General features: G+C 49.5%; 1 protein-coding gene across 4 annotated transcripts in view; it reads left to right on the forward strand.

Moving 5' to 3' along the window:
• The window catches only part of CNTFR (ciliary neurotrophic factor receptor), a 466,204-nt gene that overhangs the window by 318,230 nt on the left and 131,517 nt on the right, over window positions 1–16,457 (forward strand). For all 4 annotated transcript variants that reach the window (XM_063128377.1, XM_063128378.1, XM_063128376.1 and 1 more), the window contains one exon: window positions 5,362–5,592. In XM_063128377.1, coding sequence (XP_062984447.1) covers window positions 5,362–5,592 — 231 coding nt within the window. The remainder of the gene's footprint in view (window positions 1–5,361; window positions 5,593–16,457) is intronic.

Genomic DNA, 16,457 nt, shown 5'->3' on the forward strand with positions numbered 1-16,457 from the left:
AGCATCTGTCAGGGATGCTTTAGGGTGGATTCCTGCATTGAGCAGGGGGTTGGACTCGATGGCCTTGTAGGCCCCTTCCAACTCTGCTATTCTATGATTCTATGATTCTATAACAGGTGATGAATAGCTTTATTTATTTTATTTATTTATTTATTACATTTTTATACCGCCCAATAGCCGAAGCTTGGCTGAACAAGAGAGAAACGTTGCTGAACGGCCTGGCTTTGGGGGTTGGGTGGAATTACCTTAAAAGAAGTCAGACCCTTGGTTCATCTAGCCCAGTATTGTCAACACTGGCTGGCAGCCGTGGCTCTCCAGGGTTTCAGGCAAAATTCCTTCCTAGCCCTACTTGGAGATGCTGCCAGGAATTGAACCTGGGACCTTCTGCAAGCACAGCAGGGGCTCAGCCACTGAGCTACAGCCCCTCACCTTTAGTGCCACCCCAGAGCTGCACGTGGCTCCATCTCTGGGTACCAGAATCTATGTGTTTATTTCAAGAGGGGGCAACCTAAGCCTTGGGGGGGGGGCTTCAGAGAGGAGAGGGAGGGGCTTGGTTGGGGAGGGGGAATTCCCAAGGGGAATGCAGCAGCAGGGAAGGAAACATGAAGCTGACATTCCCAAATGATCATAGCTGGGTCTATTTTATTTTATGTTTCCTAGAATCCTCCTTCCCCCTGTCTGTCTGTTTGTCCATCTCTGTCTCTTTCTCTGTCTCTGTCTCTGTCTCTCTCTCTCTCTCTCTGTCTCTGTCTCTCTGTCTCTCTCTCTCTCTCTCAATCTCTCTCTTAGGGGTAGGACTCGATGGCCTTTTAGGCCCCTTCCATCTCTACTGTTCTATGATTCTATGATTCTATTTCCCTGCAAAATGTAGCCTTTCTTATGAACAATTTTCCGATCTGCAATGAGGAAGGGGATGCGATGCCTTCTCTTTTGGTAATTGAAATCATCAGCCAGGGCGGGTGGGGGCGTAGTTCAGCATCTGCACACCTGCTTGGCAGAAGGCCCCCACTTTGAGCTCTGGCACCAGCAGTGAACAGACAGGGTGCGACGACCTGAGAAAGACTCTCTCTGCCCAAGGCCCCGGAGAGACCATGAGCTCCATCAGAGGAGCATTTTATTGCACACTCATTGCTGGGCCCTCACGGATTTCCGTGGCTCCCTTTCACAATGTTGTCTGCCTCCCGTGCACCTCCCGCCTCTTCTGTCCTTCTTCTCGCCACAGAAAAACACCCAGAAATTCTGATATATTTTTAAAAACAGAAGTTGCCGCTATCGCCTGCTGTGTGCAGGAGAAGCAGCGTGATCAGAACAGCCCATTGAATGGGCCACGTGCACATTGTTTACTTGATCTTTCGAAAGGGGAAGTATCAAGTAACGAAAGTGGCAGCGGAGAAACGACGGTAGGGAAGTGTGATTTCCCCCGTCTGATGGAGCTCTCAGTAGATCACGGTGGCCTAGACAGGCAAATGGTGTGACTTAGGATAAAGCTTCTTCCTATGGTCCTAATAATAAGAATAAGAATAAGAATAAGAATAAGAATAATTTTATTTGTTACCCTCCTCTCCCTCCAGATCAAGGCGGGGTACAACATAAATGCAAATGTCATAAAATACATATAATTAAAACATTTAAACTAATACATTATTAAAAGCAGCTCAGAGGATGGCAACAAGGGAGAGGGCCTTTTCGGTGATGGCCCCCAACTGTGGAATGATCTCCCTGATGAGGCTCGCCTGGCGCCAACGTTGTTATCTTTCAGGCACCAGGTCAAGACTTTTCTCTTCTCCCAGGCATTTAACAGCATTTAACAAGGCTAAGTTTGTTTTCTAACGGCCCCCAGATCTGTTGTTTTTTAAATGGATACTGTCGTTTTTATGCTGTTGTTTTTACGTTTCTTATGGTTTTAAAATTTTGTATACTTTTTAATGTTTACTATTTTAACTTTTGTGAACCACCCAGAGAGCTTTGGCTGTGGGGCAGTATATAAATGTAATAAATAAATAAATGAAGATCATAGTATATAATTCGCGGGAGGGGTGTCTCTTCAGTTCCAGTTCAAATACAAGGACAAACAGCTAGACCAGCAGTCCCCAACCTTTTTGGCACCAGGGACTGGTTTCGTGGAAGACAATTTTTCCACGGATCAGGGGGGGGCAGTTGAGGGGATGGTTTTGGGAAGCCACGCCCACCCTACCCCCACGCCAGCGTCCTGGCTTTGCTTTGGCTGGGTGGGCGCCCAACTGAATCGCAGCCAGGACGCTGGGGCGGGAGGGCAGCTTCGGAATGGCGTGCCCAGAAGTTGCTCTCCCAGAGCGGCTTCTGGCTGGGCACACCATTCCAAAGCTGCCCACCCCAGCGTCCTGGCTTTGCTTCAGTTGGGCAGGCGAGATGGCGCCCTGCGCCCAGGTACGCTGGGGTGGGGGTGGGTGAAAGCAGCTCACCTGCGCGGCACGGTTCCTAACAGGCCACGGACTGGTACCAGTCCGTGGCCCAGGGGTTGGGGACGCCTGAGCTAGACATTACGAGAGGTCCTGTCCTGTTTTCCCCTCAAAATGCTAATGCAAGGAGAGAGGACATTTGGGGAGATACATGGAGCTAGTGGGGCAGTCCTTAATTCTACACACAGACCCGGGTTCCGAAACTGAAAGTGAGTCCAACTGGGAGGAATACAATGAGGGTGTTTTGCAGGTGAGAACTCGCAGGTGCAAATGGGATAAGCCCCCTTCCCTATTCTATATTTCCCTCCCCACCCCCCACCCACCCCCGATTATCTCTGTGTGAACATGGGGTTGGGACCAGGCCTTTGCCAAGAGCACATCGAGTTTGTCCGTCCGTCGAAAGGGCAAGCGGAACAATCCAGGTTCAGCTCCAGGTCAAGTGAAACCCCTGCGCCTGTTCAGGCCGGCTCTCCGCTTTGCTTGCAGCCTGACTCTTTTCTTCCCTCTCCTGTCTGGTCGGGACTCCTCTGGAGTGAAAGGCGTTGAGGTTGCACAGCTGGAGGGAACCACAAATTGGCAGCAGCTACAGTAAGGGATACAGATTTATTAGTTGTGTAGATAAACACGCAGAATCAGGGCAGAGTCAACACAGCTTTCGTCGAAAGAGAGGTCACGCCTCGCCAATCTGGAGGAATTCTGTTGCAAGTCCCCAAAAGCACACAGATAAGGGTTATTTGGAGGTAATAATCGGCATATCTTCCATCTGTACATTTTAAAGGGTTGTGGAATTGTCGTGCTTCAAGGGAGACAACGGCTGCTGTGGTCCAGCTCTGTCCTGGAGTGGGATGGAGTCCTAAACACAACACTGTCAGATGGCCTCGTTTTTAGTAGTTTTAAAGTCCAGTTTACTTATTTATTCAAGCATCATGTTTTTTTCACAATGCGCTTGAGTGCATGTCCTCCCGGGAACCTTCTCCGTTGAGGCTCATTTTAGCCACAAAACCAGAAATGTGGGAAGCAGCCCCAGGGGAAAGAATATACCATCGAGCATTCTGAGGCAACCGCATCTTGGCTGGGCCATCCATGAAGCACTCAGAAGTCTCTCTCTGTGTGTGTGGTCAGGTAGTAGATGAGAACACCTGGGCTCGCCCCCCCCCCCCCCCGCCCCGGGAAAATAACTCAATTCGGAGATATTGATCCATCATGCCTTTGACCTTCTTTTGCCACTCAATCATAGGAGGAAAGCTGATCTTTCCTTACTGACCGGCAGTTCAAGTAAAACCAGCAGTTCGGTTACCGCATGTGCTCATTTAGCTAATGTTCTCCATCAGCAACAATGGAGCTTTAATGTAGATTTATTGTAGCTCCAAGTGTACTATAGTTTGTGCATCTTATAACTCTCTCATTCCTGCAGTACAACGGGATATATTTCCACAGCTCTCTCTTGTGAAAGATTTTGTGATCGCAAAGAACGAGAGAGGGTTGGCAGAACCTTGAGTGGGGGTGCCCTTGGATTTGAGGCATGCTCAGGTCTTTGATTCTCTGGGTTCACCATCTGCTTCTCTCTCTCTCTCTCTCTCTCTCTCTCTCTCTCTCCCTCTCTCTCTCCTCCCTCCCTGTTATTTTCCCTCTCAGAACCAGGCAGTTCTCTCTGTTGCTGCAAACACAACAAAAGAGTGAAAACTTAAAGATTTCCATGTTTGTTGTTGACCTTTCTTGTAGTGTGGCAGTGTGTAGTGTGCTTGTGTGCCCAGCTTGTGTAATGGGCAATTAGTGGGCTTGCACAGTTTAAAAAGTTTCTCATAGGATGTTGCCATGATCCAGAAGGTTTGCTTTCATTCATGGGTGTTCCTGGTGCAGCCTGAACTCACCTTCTGTCCAGTACTTGGTTTCTGTTCCATCATGGGGAGAAGATACTTAGAGTTTCATCCCATGTACCTGTTTCCCTCGAATTATCCCTACAGCACTAAGCTGTCAGCGTTGTTGTTGTTGTAGCTACCAGGCGGCAAAATTCTTTGCATACCAGGAAATGGGTTTAAGGGGGGAAATGTAAAAAAGTCATAAAAAATCAACGGATGACCCAATCCAATTCAAATTTGGTATGCTTAAAGCTCTCCTTAATATCTATTACTGTGCCAATTTTGATGCCTTTATCTTTAAAGCTTACGCAGATGTAAGCATTTTTCTTCAAATCCTGCTCCTGCGTACCAGTGGCCGCTCGGATGATACGCTCAAAAACTAGTATCAAAATACAGCGAGTCTTTTGCTTTTATAGCACAATTAAAGCAGAATGCATGGGAGTACTTCACAATAAAAGCAGATTATAAGCTGGAAAACTTTGGAGACCTTTGCATGCAATTCGCAGTGATTGCACAGTATAACGCTGGTGTGATAAAGCTCTTAGTGTGACTGGATGCACAAACAACCTAGCCAGCGTTGTGGGGTGTGTGTGTGCATCTGAACACACAACCGGGTGAGATCAATGGAGAGAACATCAGAAGAGCCCTGAGGCTGGATCAGGCCAAGGGTCCATCTAGTCCAGCACTCTGTTCCCACAGTGGCCAAGCAGCTGTCAACCAGGGACCAACAAAGCAGGACATGGTGCAACAGCACCCTCCTGCCTATGTTCCCCAACAAGTAGTGTTATACAGGCTTACTGCCTCATGTTATTTAGATGCATAATGAAGGAGCATCTGTATATAATGTGCATCCAATCAGTGCTCACCTAAAGTCAGACACTCCACAAAGTTACCATGGATACCTGCACCGGTGAGGTGGAAAAGTCAGCGGAAATGGAAGGGGATGGCCCCAGCCTCCTCTCTTTTCTAAATTACAGCTGTCGGTAGGCCATAGCAGAGGGCCTCTGTTGTGCGCCCACTCGCCGCACAGTTGAAATTAACCTTTTCTCATCTTTGACTCCTAGAATCCCACATTCACTACGCACAGCTGGGGACTGACGTGACGATACAGTGCGGGTCTGTGGACCAGGACGCGGCGGTCACCTGGACGGCCAACAGCACTGACCTTGACCCTTCCCATCTCAATGGTTCACGCCTCATCCTTCGAAACGTGGACCTCTCCCACAACGGCCAGTACTCCTGCTACGAAGGAACTTCGTGGCATCTCAAGTATCGGGTCAACCTGAAAGTAGGAAGTGAGTACTCTCATTGCTGGGCAGCTGATCTGAGGCTACCCCCTGCAGGGGCTGTTTTGCGTTTGTGAAAAATGCACCTGGTGAGAATTTGCGTGCGCACTTTACTTTTTAAGTATTATTTATTGTTTTATTTATAGCCTTTCTACCCTCTTTTTCTGTGTGTGTGTGTGTGTGTGTATATATATATATATATCTTCAAGGTGACAAATAAAATTAACCACAACATTTAAAAAAGTGATTAGCGAACTAAAAGCACAATAAAATTCACAATCGATATAACAGTTAATATAAAAACAGCAGCAGCAGTCAGAATGTAAGAAATGACACTTGTAAAAACAACAACTACCCCGCGCGTAGATGTAATTGTTAAGTTAATTGCTGATAGTTAGTTCAGCCAGAGTGAATGTGGGGCTTTACAAAGTCACATCAGCAAGGAGGTTACAGTTTAAATTCTGGAACCGGCTTGGGAGGAGACATTGGAGTGGGGGGGGGTGTAAATGAGGGAGTGGCAACGGTCAGAACAAAGGCAGCAGTGAGAGAGGGAAGGGGGCGCAAAGCGGCACGGGAGATGAACGAAAGTGCTTCAGCATCGCTACGGATGGGAATGAGCACAGGGCTGGGTGCTGGGTGCAGGCAGCATGAATGCAGCATGGAGTCACCAGATGCTCTTCTCCAATCTCCGGGTGGGAGGAAGAGTCATTGGATTCCGCCAGGCGGGGCAAAATGCAGAGCAGTGGTTTGAGGCCCAATGGGCGGGGCAAGGCCTTCATCCGAATCTCTTGGTTTATTTTTTCTGTAATAATACAAGCCAAGTATGGCTACTACCTGTGTGTCTTTTTAGACAGAGAAAGCTTTCAGTTCTTCTTCTTCTTCTTCTTCTTCTTCTTCTTCTTCTTCTTCTTCTTCTTCTTCTTCTTCTTCTTCTTCTTCTTCTTCCTCTTCTTCTTCTTCTTCTTCTTCTTCTTCTTCTTCTTCTTCTTCTTCTTCCTCTTCTTCTTCTTCTTCTTCTTCTTCTTCTTCTTCTTCTCCCGAGACTTATTTTGATAGCATCTGTTCCGAGTTAGCACTGAGAAAAGAATGACGCAATGGAGTGATGTCTGTTTGAGTTGAGGAGCTGCAGGTTGAGGGGAAGCCCAGCCAGCCTTCCCCAACTCGGTGCTCTCCAGATGTGGTTGGACTGCAGCTGGTTTGCAACATCTCCCTGCGGCTTTTCTCTGCAGATTCCCCATCATTTCATACCTTAGCTGTGTTCCGTTGGCTTGCCCCTTTTTGAGGGGTGGGTGGGGGTGAGTTGGCGATGTTGATGGTCGAGGAAGAGGAGTGAGCAGGTCAACCAGGGCCCTCGCTCAGAACCTTTGTCAGACATAGGGACTAGAAACATGGAGATGATGCACAGAGTTTCACCAGCTTAGAAGGCTGGGCTGAAACATCTGATTCTGATCAGGTCTCCGCTGTAAAGCCCACAGCGCATGAAATATGGATCAAAGCATGCTGGTGGGGGGAGCAAAGGTTCTGTTCTGCAATAATGGTGAATGTGATATGGAACTAGGGACAGGAGTGGTGGTGGTGGTGGGAACACAGCAGCAACACACTAGAGGCCTTCAAGAGGCAGCTGGTCAACCACCTGTGAGGGATGCTGAAGGGTGGGTTCCTGCATTGAGCAGGGGGTTGCACTCAATGGCCTTGTAGGCCCCTTCCAACTCTGCTATTCTATGATTCTATGTTGTGTAGCCTTCTCAGAGACGTTGGCCGTGTATGATTGGTGTCCGGAGGCACGCGCAGAGTTCAGCCACTGAATCTGTTCCTTTCACAACCAGCTCTGAGTTCTGGACAACAGCTGAGCAGTAACGGCATGGGGCATTGGGGGCTTTTCTGCTGCTGCCCTCCACCCCTGTGCTGCTGCTTTTCTGCTTTTTTTCTCCCCCAGAAACGTTCCTCCCTTTCCATCCTCCTCCTGGCTCTTTCCCCTCTGAAGCAGATGCTGCCTTCTAGCTCCTCTTCTGCTGCCTGGCTGGCTGGCTATGACTCTGATGCCAGCGTCCCGGACAGCCTGGAAGGTTTCTCAAAGCAGGCGCCATCTTGATGGTGACCTTCTCAGACTCTTTATAGGACAACCGGCCCTCCATCTCCTTCCCCATCTGGCTTGGCAGCGGAAGAAGACTGAGGGAACAGCAATGCAGCAGACGCAGGGAGAGGGAGACATATAATGCCCCCCACACCATCCAATTTGCCACCTGAAGTCTGGGCTCACTCCTTCTCATAAGTCCAGACCTCCTTGAATTGAATTTGAGTCTAGGCCTGGTGGGTGAACAGCAGGTGCCAAGGAGCTTCGGCTATTAGGCGGTATAGAATCATACAATCATAGAATCATAGAATAGCAGAGTTGGAAGGGGCCTACAAGGCCATCGAGTCCAACCCCCTGCTCAATGCAGGAATCCACCCTAAAGCATCCCTGACAGGTGGCTGTCCAGCTGCCTCTTGAAGGCCTCCAGTGTGGGAGAGCCCACAACCTCCCTAGGTAACTGATTCCATTGTCGTACTGCTCTAACAGTCAGGAAGTTTTTCCTGATGTCCAGCCAGAATCTGGCTTCCTGTAACTTGAGCCCGTTATTCTGTGTCCTGCACTCTGGGAGGATCGAGAAGAGATCCTGGCCCTCCTCTGTGTGACAACCTTTTAAGGATTTGAAGAGTGCTATCATGTCTCCCCTCAATCTTCTCTTCTCCAGGCTAAACATGCCCAGTTCTTTCAGTCTCCCTTCATAGGGCTTTGTTTCCAGACCCCTGATCATCCTGGTTGCCCTCCTCTGAACACGCTCCAGCTTGTCTGCGTCCTTCTTGAATTGTGGCGCCCAGAACTGGACGCAATACTAGGGTGACCATATTTTGGAAACCAAAAAGGAGGACAACATGGTCGCCCCCAATGGGGCGTGTCCAGTACCAAGGGGGCGTGCCCACCCGAACATAGCCTTGGTCACATGTCTGATTTTACAGCACACATTTAAGACAAATCTATTCTACATAACATCTTAATGTTAAAATCACTGAAATAAAGAACAAGTGAGAGATTCAATGTATCTGAAATTAACTTCACTCACTCCTACTTTTGTAGGGTTTGCTGTACTTTGAAGCTTTTGCTATACTCTGTGTGTTACATTCTCCCCTTCCCTCAAATATCTTTTCTGACTGTATCTTCACTCATTGCAAGCTGCTGTTGTTGTTAACAAGGTTTGCTACTGCCCCCAGATCTGTTTCAAATTTGGTACGGCTAAAGTGCTACCTAAAAGCCATCATGGTGCCAACTTTCAGCTCTTTATCTTTAAAAATGACAGTTCTAAAAATAATTATTTTAAAACCTCAATTTTTAAGAAATTCCTAAAAAATCAATGGATGAACGGATCTGTTTCAAATTTGGTGTGACTAAAGCCCTTCCTAAGAGCTACCATTGGGCCAAGTTTCATGTCTTTATCTTAAAAACTGACGGAGTTATAAGCATTTTTGTTAATTCCCATTAAATCCAGATTTCCCCTCCCCCTCCCGGATTTGCCTTCAAAAACCTGGGCAAATCCGGTCATATGGTCACCCTACGCAATACTCTAGATGAGGCCTAACCAGGGCCGAATATAGAGGAACCAGTTTATTTATTGTATAAAAATGTAATAAATGAATAAATAAAGGAGGTTTCCCCCGTGCGCTCCCAGAGAGGCCAGGCTGATGTGCAAGCCAGGGGACCCTGACTGTGCAGGGGAGATCCTCTCCATTTTTCATTCCTGCGTTGTCTTCTGTCTTCCTGCCTCTGTGCTGGTGTTTCTTCCTCTGCTAAGCCCTCCTCTCTCTCTCTCTCTCTCTCTCTCTCTCTCTCTCTCTCTCTCTCTCTCTCTCTCTCTCTGGGGAAAACTCCCCCACTCCACTTTTGAGCCCGAGGCGGGGAAGGACGAGATGTCCGAGTGGGAATCCTGCTGGTTCGGATCAGAATAGGATTGATCCCGAGCTCTTCCCAAGAGCCGCACCTTCAAAAGGTTCCCAGCACAAACTTGCAGAGGGATCTTAAGGAATGGAGCACCCTCCGTCGGGGCGGGGGGGGGGGGCGGTGGGCGGTGATGTAATTAAGTATGCATGGTGCTAATCAGGTGAGGTGCTTCCAGGGTAATTAATTTAATTGGCGGGATTTTAATTTAACACTCTCCCTTCCCCAATGCATGATTAATCACCTTGCCACTGTGATGTGTGCCTCTTAGCATAACAGCTCCAAACTCTTTTGAGGCCAGCCAGGGTATTCTGTGGGGCAGGTGAACCAACTTAGCACCTTACTGGCCCAGCCCAGAACTCTGCTTGGTTGCCTTGAGGGGAGTTGCTGCCCCTGTCTGGAGCTGAAGAAAAAGAGAGGAAAATTTCTCCCCAGGCAGCGTCCGAGTCTTTCATAGAATCATAGAATAGCAGAGTTGGAAGGGGCCTACAAGGCCGTTGAGTCCAGCCCCCTGCTCAATGCAGGAATCTACCCTAAAAGTTGGATTTCTACACGGCTGTCATCGCGTAGATTCCTCCTGGCAGGTCTGTTGGCATCAGTGGCGAGGCAGGAGATCACGGAGGGAGCTCTGGGTCAGTGGCTCAGACCGGCCTCTTTGGCACTCAGCCTTGGCAGCAGTGGTGTTGGGTACGGCTTCGCCAGTGGCTAAGAGGGGCTCCTCAGGATTGGGCTCTTCGGAGGAGGGGGTTTGCACAACACCCAGAAGTCCTCGGGATGTCACTTGCACCATCTCTTCGGAGCCAGCATCCACGCCGCTGCGTGGAGCTGGGATCTTGACTTTATTCATTTGCTTGAAGTATTTATCTGCTGTCCTTCATTATCAAGGTGCTGCTGGACGAACTGCATTAAAAAAAATAAAGTGAAAAAACAACAGCCAAGAAAATCTGCCAAGCTAGGTATTAAAGTCAGCAAATGCCTTATATCATTTAGATATCATTTATGGAGCTTCGGCTATTGGGCGGTATAAAAATGCAATAAATAAATAAATAAATAAATAAAATAGCACTTTTTAAAAAATGCAGTTTGAAAGTCAGCCTGATGCGGAAGTGAGAATGTTGGTCTTGGGAACAGGGAACCCAAGTTTGACCACCCCTCTCAGTCTAAGCCAGCCTTCCTTAAACTGGTACCCTCCATGCTGGCTGTGGATGCTGGGAGTGGTAGTCAAGCACATCTGCAGGGTGCCGGGTTGGGGAAGGCTGACTGAAGCAGCGCCCACCCACCCCCTTCACTCCCCCGGCTTGTTCTGAGAATCCAGGCCTCCCGTGAGCTCTTTGTCGGAGGGCGCGGAGGCGGCTCTCCTGTGCCATGTGTCTGTAATTGAGTGCAGCACAGGTGGAAGCCGGGATCAGTTCCAGAGCTGGGAAACCTGGCACTGAGCCACCCGCCGCAGCCTGGGGGTGGGTGGGGGGAGGAGGGCTCTCTGCCGGGCGCTCCCCACATCCAGCCCCCCCCCCCCCCGCTCCAATCTGTCACTAAAGAGCTGGCAAAGGGAAGGGAAAATGTGTGCGGTTTGACAGAAAATGACATGGAAAAAGCCAAGCAAATCAACAGCAAAACAAACACAACCAAGCCAGAAAGGAAAAGCACCGAGGGAGGGGAGGAGGAGAGGAGGGAGAAGAGGGAGGCGGCAGCGCTGTCGGTTCCCTGCGCTCTGGGCCCCGGCCGGCTGGTGCCGTCTTGTGGCTGCCCCCCACCCCCAAGCTCTGATAGTCAGCTGACCGACCGTCAGGATCCACACACACACACACCCCACACGCTCCCCCAATCCTCCACACTGGTTCTTCCCCTCAGCTGGACACCAGATGCAACTGAGGTGTGTGTTTCTTTTTTATTTTATTTCCCTCCAACTGTGCTACGTTGGCTATATTCTTAAAGCACCAGGCTTTACACTGCTGAGAATGTATTCATGGGATTTGCTGCCGTTGCCTTGTAGTGATGGCTACTGGCGCAGATGGCTTTAAAAGGCAAAGAGACAAATCCATGGACGGCAGATCTGATGACCACGGAATAGAGCCTCCAGCTCCCAAGGCAGCTTACCTCTGAATACCTGTCGCTATCCTTCCAGACACCAGGAAGGGCTTTTCTCTTTAAGTTCCATTTCTGGCTTTCCCTAAGGCAACAAGGGTCTCTTTTCCTGGATTGTTCCAGATGGTCCCAGGGGTTGTGTGAACATCTACGGATTTCCGTCCTTCCTAAATGCATCAGATTGCACTGAAGTCTCAACTTCAATAGATGTACAAAAATCCCATCTTCAAGAATAACCTGCTAGGTTGTGGTGGGCAGCTTGATGCAAATGTCCACCCAGTGTGTGGCCGCTATGAAGATGGCAAACTCCATGTTAGGCGTGATTAGAAAAAGCATTGAGAATAAAACAGCCAGTATCGTACTGCCCTTATACAAATCGATGGTGCGACCACACTTAGAATACTATGTAGAATTCTGGTCACCACACCTAAAAAAGGATATTATAGAGCTGGAAAAAGTTCAGAAAAGGGCAACAGAAGTGATCAAGGGGCTGGAGCATCTCCCCTATGAGGGAGGGTTCCATCAGCTGGGATTGTTTCGCTTGGAAAAAAGGAAGCTGAGGGGAGACATGATAGAGGTGGACAAAATTATGCCTGGTGTGGAGAATGTGGCGAGGGAGAGATTTTTCTCCCTCTCTCAAAAAACTAGAAGCCAATGGGGTCATCCCATGAAGCTGATGGGTGGGAGATCCAGGACAAATAAAAGGAAGGACTTCTTCACACAGCGCATAATTAAATTATGGAACTCACTGCCACAAGATGTAGTGATGGCCACCCATTTGGATGGCTTTAAAAGGGGGGTTGGATCAATTCCTGGAGATGAAGGCTCTCAATGGCTACTAGCCCTGATGGTTGTGTACAATCACCAGTATTCGAGGCAGGAAGCCTGTGTGCAGCAGTTGCTGGGGAACATGGGTGAGAGGGTGCTGTTGCACCACGTCCTGCCTTGTTGGTCCCTGGCCGAGGGTTGGTTGGCCACTGTGGGAACAGAATGCTGGACTAGATGGAACCTTGGTCTGATCCAGCCTCAGGGCACTTCTGATGTTCTTATCTTCTTAGATAAGAGATTTAATAGTTTCCTCAAGCTACGATCCTATGCATGGTTAGACAGAAAAAGAATCCTACAACCCCCACCATTCCTAGCCAGCTGGGGAATACTAGGAGCTGTAGATTCTTTTTCAGCTAAACATGCGTACGATTGCAGCCTTACTTAAGTTTCAGACTAGCTGCAAAGTTTGCACAGCCTGTAAGGAGCCTGAGCCACATCGTTTTCACATCGTTGTCAGCTCAACTCACCAACAGTTTTATCATAATTGCCAATGGCACTGCTTAAGAAGCCCCAGTGAAGGTGAGCCTGAGAAGAGCAGGAGGTGGACCGTGAGCGAGCTGGGATCTGTCTCCCACTGCAATGCCCCAAAGGTCGTGGGGAAACCTTTTGTAAAGGAGTAGGTATGCCAATTGAGGGGCCCATAGATGCTCAAGGGAAGGTTGGTGAGCAGAGATGGCAGAGATCTGGGATTCCACTCACAAATGTTTCCTCAAAAGCCAGCATAGATTTTTTCCATTCCACCATATTTCTGATGCATCTGTGTCCCTCCATGGGAATTCCTCCAAATACATGATCACAGCTAGAAATATTAGGGCGGAATGCAAATTCTGGGAAGGGGGTGGGCAAGTGTGTGGAGGGGGGTGGGCTATTTACTAAAGACCCAAGAGCTGGAGATATAGACTATCAAGCGTCCTGTCCGTAGGGGGAAATTCCCAATAGCATTTTAAGCTTTCCTGTTTCATTTTTCCCCCTGGTGAAGGTAAACATGATGTCAAAACTTGCATTGGAGTTGAAAAAATAGAACGAGGTATTCCGGCCTCCACATGTGTGCAGCAGATGCACAACACCATCCCACGGATACCCTGAAATGGAGGGCAGGAGTCACCTTTGGGGAGGGACCGTCCTTTTGCTTTAGTCAATTCCAACCCCCAACCCCCCAAGGACTGTCCTCCCCCCCCCTCCACAGCATCCTTCTGCCTGATGGATATGACACAGCTTTGGCCTTGGGAATGGACGGCAGCCCAGCTCTGTCTCTGGTGCGCTTGTTTATCCTTGCTAACATGACAGACCCAGCAAAATAATTAGAGGATCCAAGTGGCTGTGTAAACAACTCCCCCACAGCCCCGCTCTCTTCCTCTCCCCCCGCAAAGCTGCCAGCGGCAATGACATGGACGGACAGCCCGGGATGGAGCGTAGGGCTGAGGGGGTCCCTGCTGGGGTGGAGCCCTGGGTGGCTGCTGCTCTGACTTGCAGGGATCCCGTTGGCCACGGACTCTGCTAGGCGGCCGTTTGGCCTGGCGAGGGACCGGTGTTCTGTTCAAAACCCTGGTGCAGAGAGCTCGGAGCTCCTCTCTGAGACGGCAGGGAAGCCGGGGTTCTAGATTTGGGGGCTGAGCCACGGCCTTTCCCTGAGCGAATGACAGCTTCTGCGGCTGGCTCTCAGCAGGCGTGGCTTCAGCCAACATCGCAGGGGCTTGCAGAAATGGCCGGCCGAGTCTGAGGCTGCAGTGTCTGGTGCCAGATCTCTGGCAACTCTGCCCCTGGGATGATCTCCGCGTAATCCTTCTCAGCCCAAGACTGTTTCATACCAGAAGGGCTTTTTTAAATATATTTGTGCCAGATTTCTTAACGTTCATTGGTTTCACTCTGTATACTTGGTTTGTTTGAGGATTTATACAGAAAATGGCCTTACTTGACCTTTCAGGATAGGGATGTCAGAGAATTTTCATTTTGCTTCATTTTTTACTCCGATTTTCCCCATTCACACCTCCAAACATGAATACGGTTTTTGAGAAAAACTTGCATGTTCCCAAACATTTACATTCAAAAATGTGCAGTTTAAAAATGCCCATTAAAAGAAGAAGAAGAAGGAGAAGGAGAAGGAGAAGAAGAAGAAGCATTTTCACTCTGTCCACATTCGGGTGCACACTTTCAAAAAAGCATTCGAAATGTGCACTTTTCCCCTTCAAATGAAATGAAAAACAGATTGTAATCCAAAATGGGGTCGGCTTAGATGTGGAACCTGGAGAACTTAGATGAACTTGTTGATTCTCCCGTCCCGTTTTCAAAGAGGCATCTCATACCTTCGTATACAAATCAATAATCACAGAGTTGTCCAACTCAGCTGGATGTTCACTATTCTCAGGTTCGACCATTGTATCCCCATGGCACTCTGGACAGCTGGGTACCAGCGTGCCTCTGTCCTGCTTGTGGACTTCTGGATGCATTTTGTAGGCCACTGTTGGAACAGAATGCTGGGCTAAAGAGACTTTGGGTGTGATCCACCATGACTCTTCTTAGGTTCTTACAATCAGTATCGCTCAGGCCTCACAGCAACAACAACTCCCCTCCAGCCCGGTGTCGCCCAGACCACGCTGACTCCTCTTCGGGCCACAGACCCTTGTTGGCCAAGCTGTTCACCCACAACGTGGCCTGATGCAAGAGCCCGCGGTGGTGAAAACACAAGGCATGCCATCTTTGACCCAAGACCTTGGTGGGCCTTCCTCAAGCTCGTGAGCATCCTGCATGTAATCGGCAGGAGTTGACACGTGATTGCCACAGGCTTGCCTGACAGAAGATGGAAGAGGAAGCGGACCCGCTGGGCAGTGAGGGAGAGGCTCTTCTGGCCGTGTTTCCTTGCAGCCGCTCTGCGCCCCACGGGCCTGGCGTTTTTCCGCGGCGACATCTCACCCCCCTCCCCAAGCTGTCAGCATGAGTAGCACGGCAGAGATGGGACAATTCCCAGCCACTCTGGCTCCCGGCACTTTAATGCAGTTTAAACAATTACGCACTTGATAAATTTTGACAAGAGGAGATAGAAATAGCCCAGGAGAGTGGAACGGAGTGGAAATGCTCTAAACACATGCCCCCTTTCTCTCACCCGGCTCCCTCGGGGGATTTAGCATTGCCTGCCAACAAAACAAGACGGCCTTGCTCAGATCAGGGTGGATTGGGGGGGGGTGGTCTGGAGGGGAAGGCAGCAGAGGCAGGAATCCATCCTTCACTCAGATGGGGGGGGCTGTGCCATTCCCCCTGGGGTGAGACCACTCTTCTCTTGCCCACCCACTCTCTCCCACCAGGGTCCCTCTCCAGCAAGGGAAGGCCAGTGGTTGGGGTGCAGCAGAAGGCTGCAGATGTCCTGGCAGCCAAACCGCTGAATCGCAGGCCCAAAAGCTGGCCTGAGGCGGCAGAGCCCCCAGGGTACCTCCAAGGCTATCGGAGTCTTGTGTTTGGTGCAAAAATGAAGGTCAGTTGGTTACCCCGTGCGACGGCCTGCAGCACTTAGCGCATGACCTCTGGCTGTGGAAAAGACAGATAGCAGTGCCAGCCAATCAGAGTCTTCAGCTGCAGTCTAGAATCATTGAATAGCAGAGTTGGAAGGGGCCTACAAGGCCATGGAGTCCAACCCCCTGCTCAATGCAGGAATCCACCCTAAAGCATCCCTGACAGATAGTTGTCCAGCTGCCTCTTGAAGGCCTCTAGTGTGGGAGAGCCCACAACCTCACCAGGCAACTGATTCCATTGTCGTACTGCTCTAACAGTCAGGAAGTTTTTCCTGATGTCCAGCCGGAATCTGGCCTCCTTTAACTTCAGCCCATTATTCCGTGTCCTGCACTCTGGGATGATCAAGAAGAGATCCTGGCCCTCCTCTGTGTGACAACCTTTTAAGGATTTAAAAGTACATATCTAGACACACTTAACCTGAGCGTGAGTCTCCTTGAACGCAGTGGGGCTTGCTTCCGAGTAGACATGCATAGGAATGCACTGC

Source organism: Elgaria multicarinata, chromosome 6 (genome assembly GCF_023053635.1).
Source record: "Elgaria multicarinata webbii isolate HBS135686 ecotype San Diego chromosome 6, rElgMul1.1.pri, whole genome shotgun sequence".
NCBI classification, from domain to species: domain Eukaryota; kingdom Metazoa; phylum Chordata; class Lepidosauria; order Squamata; family Anguidae; genus Elgaria; species Elgaria multicarinata.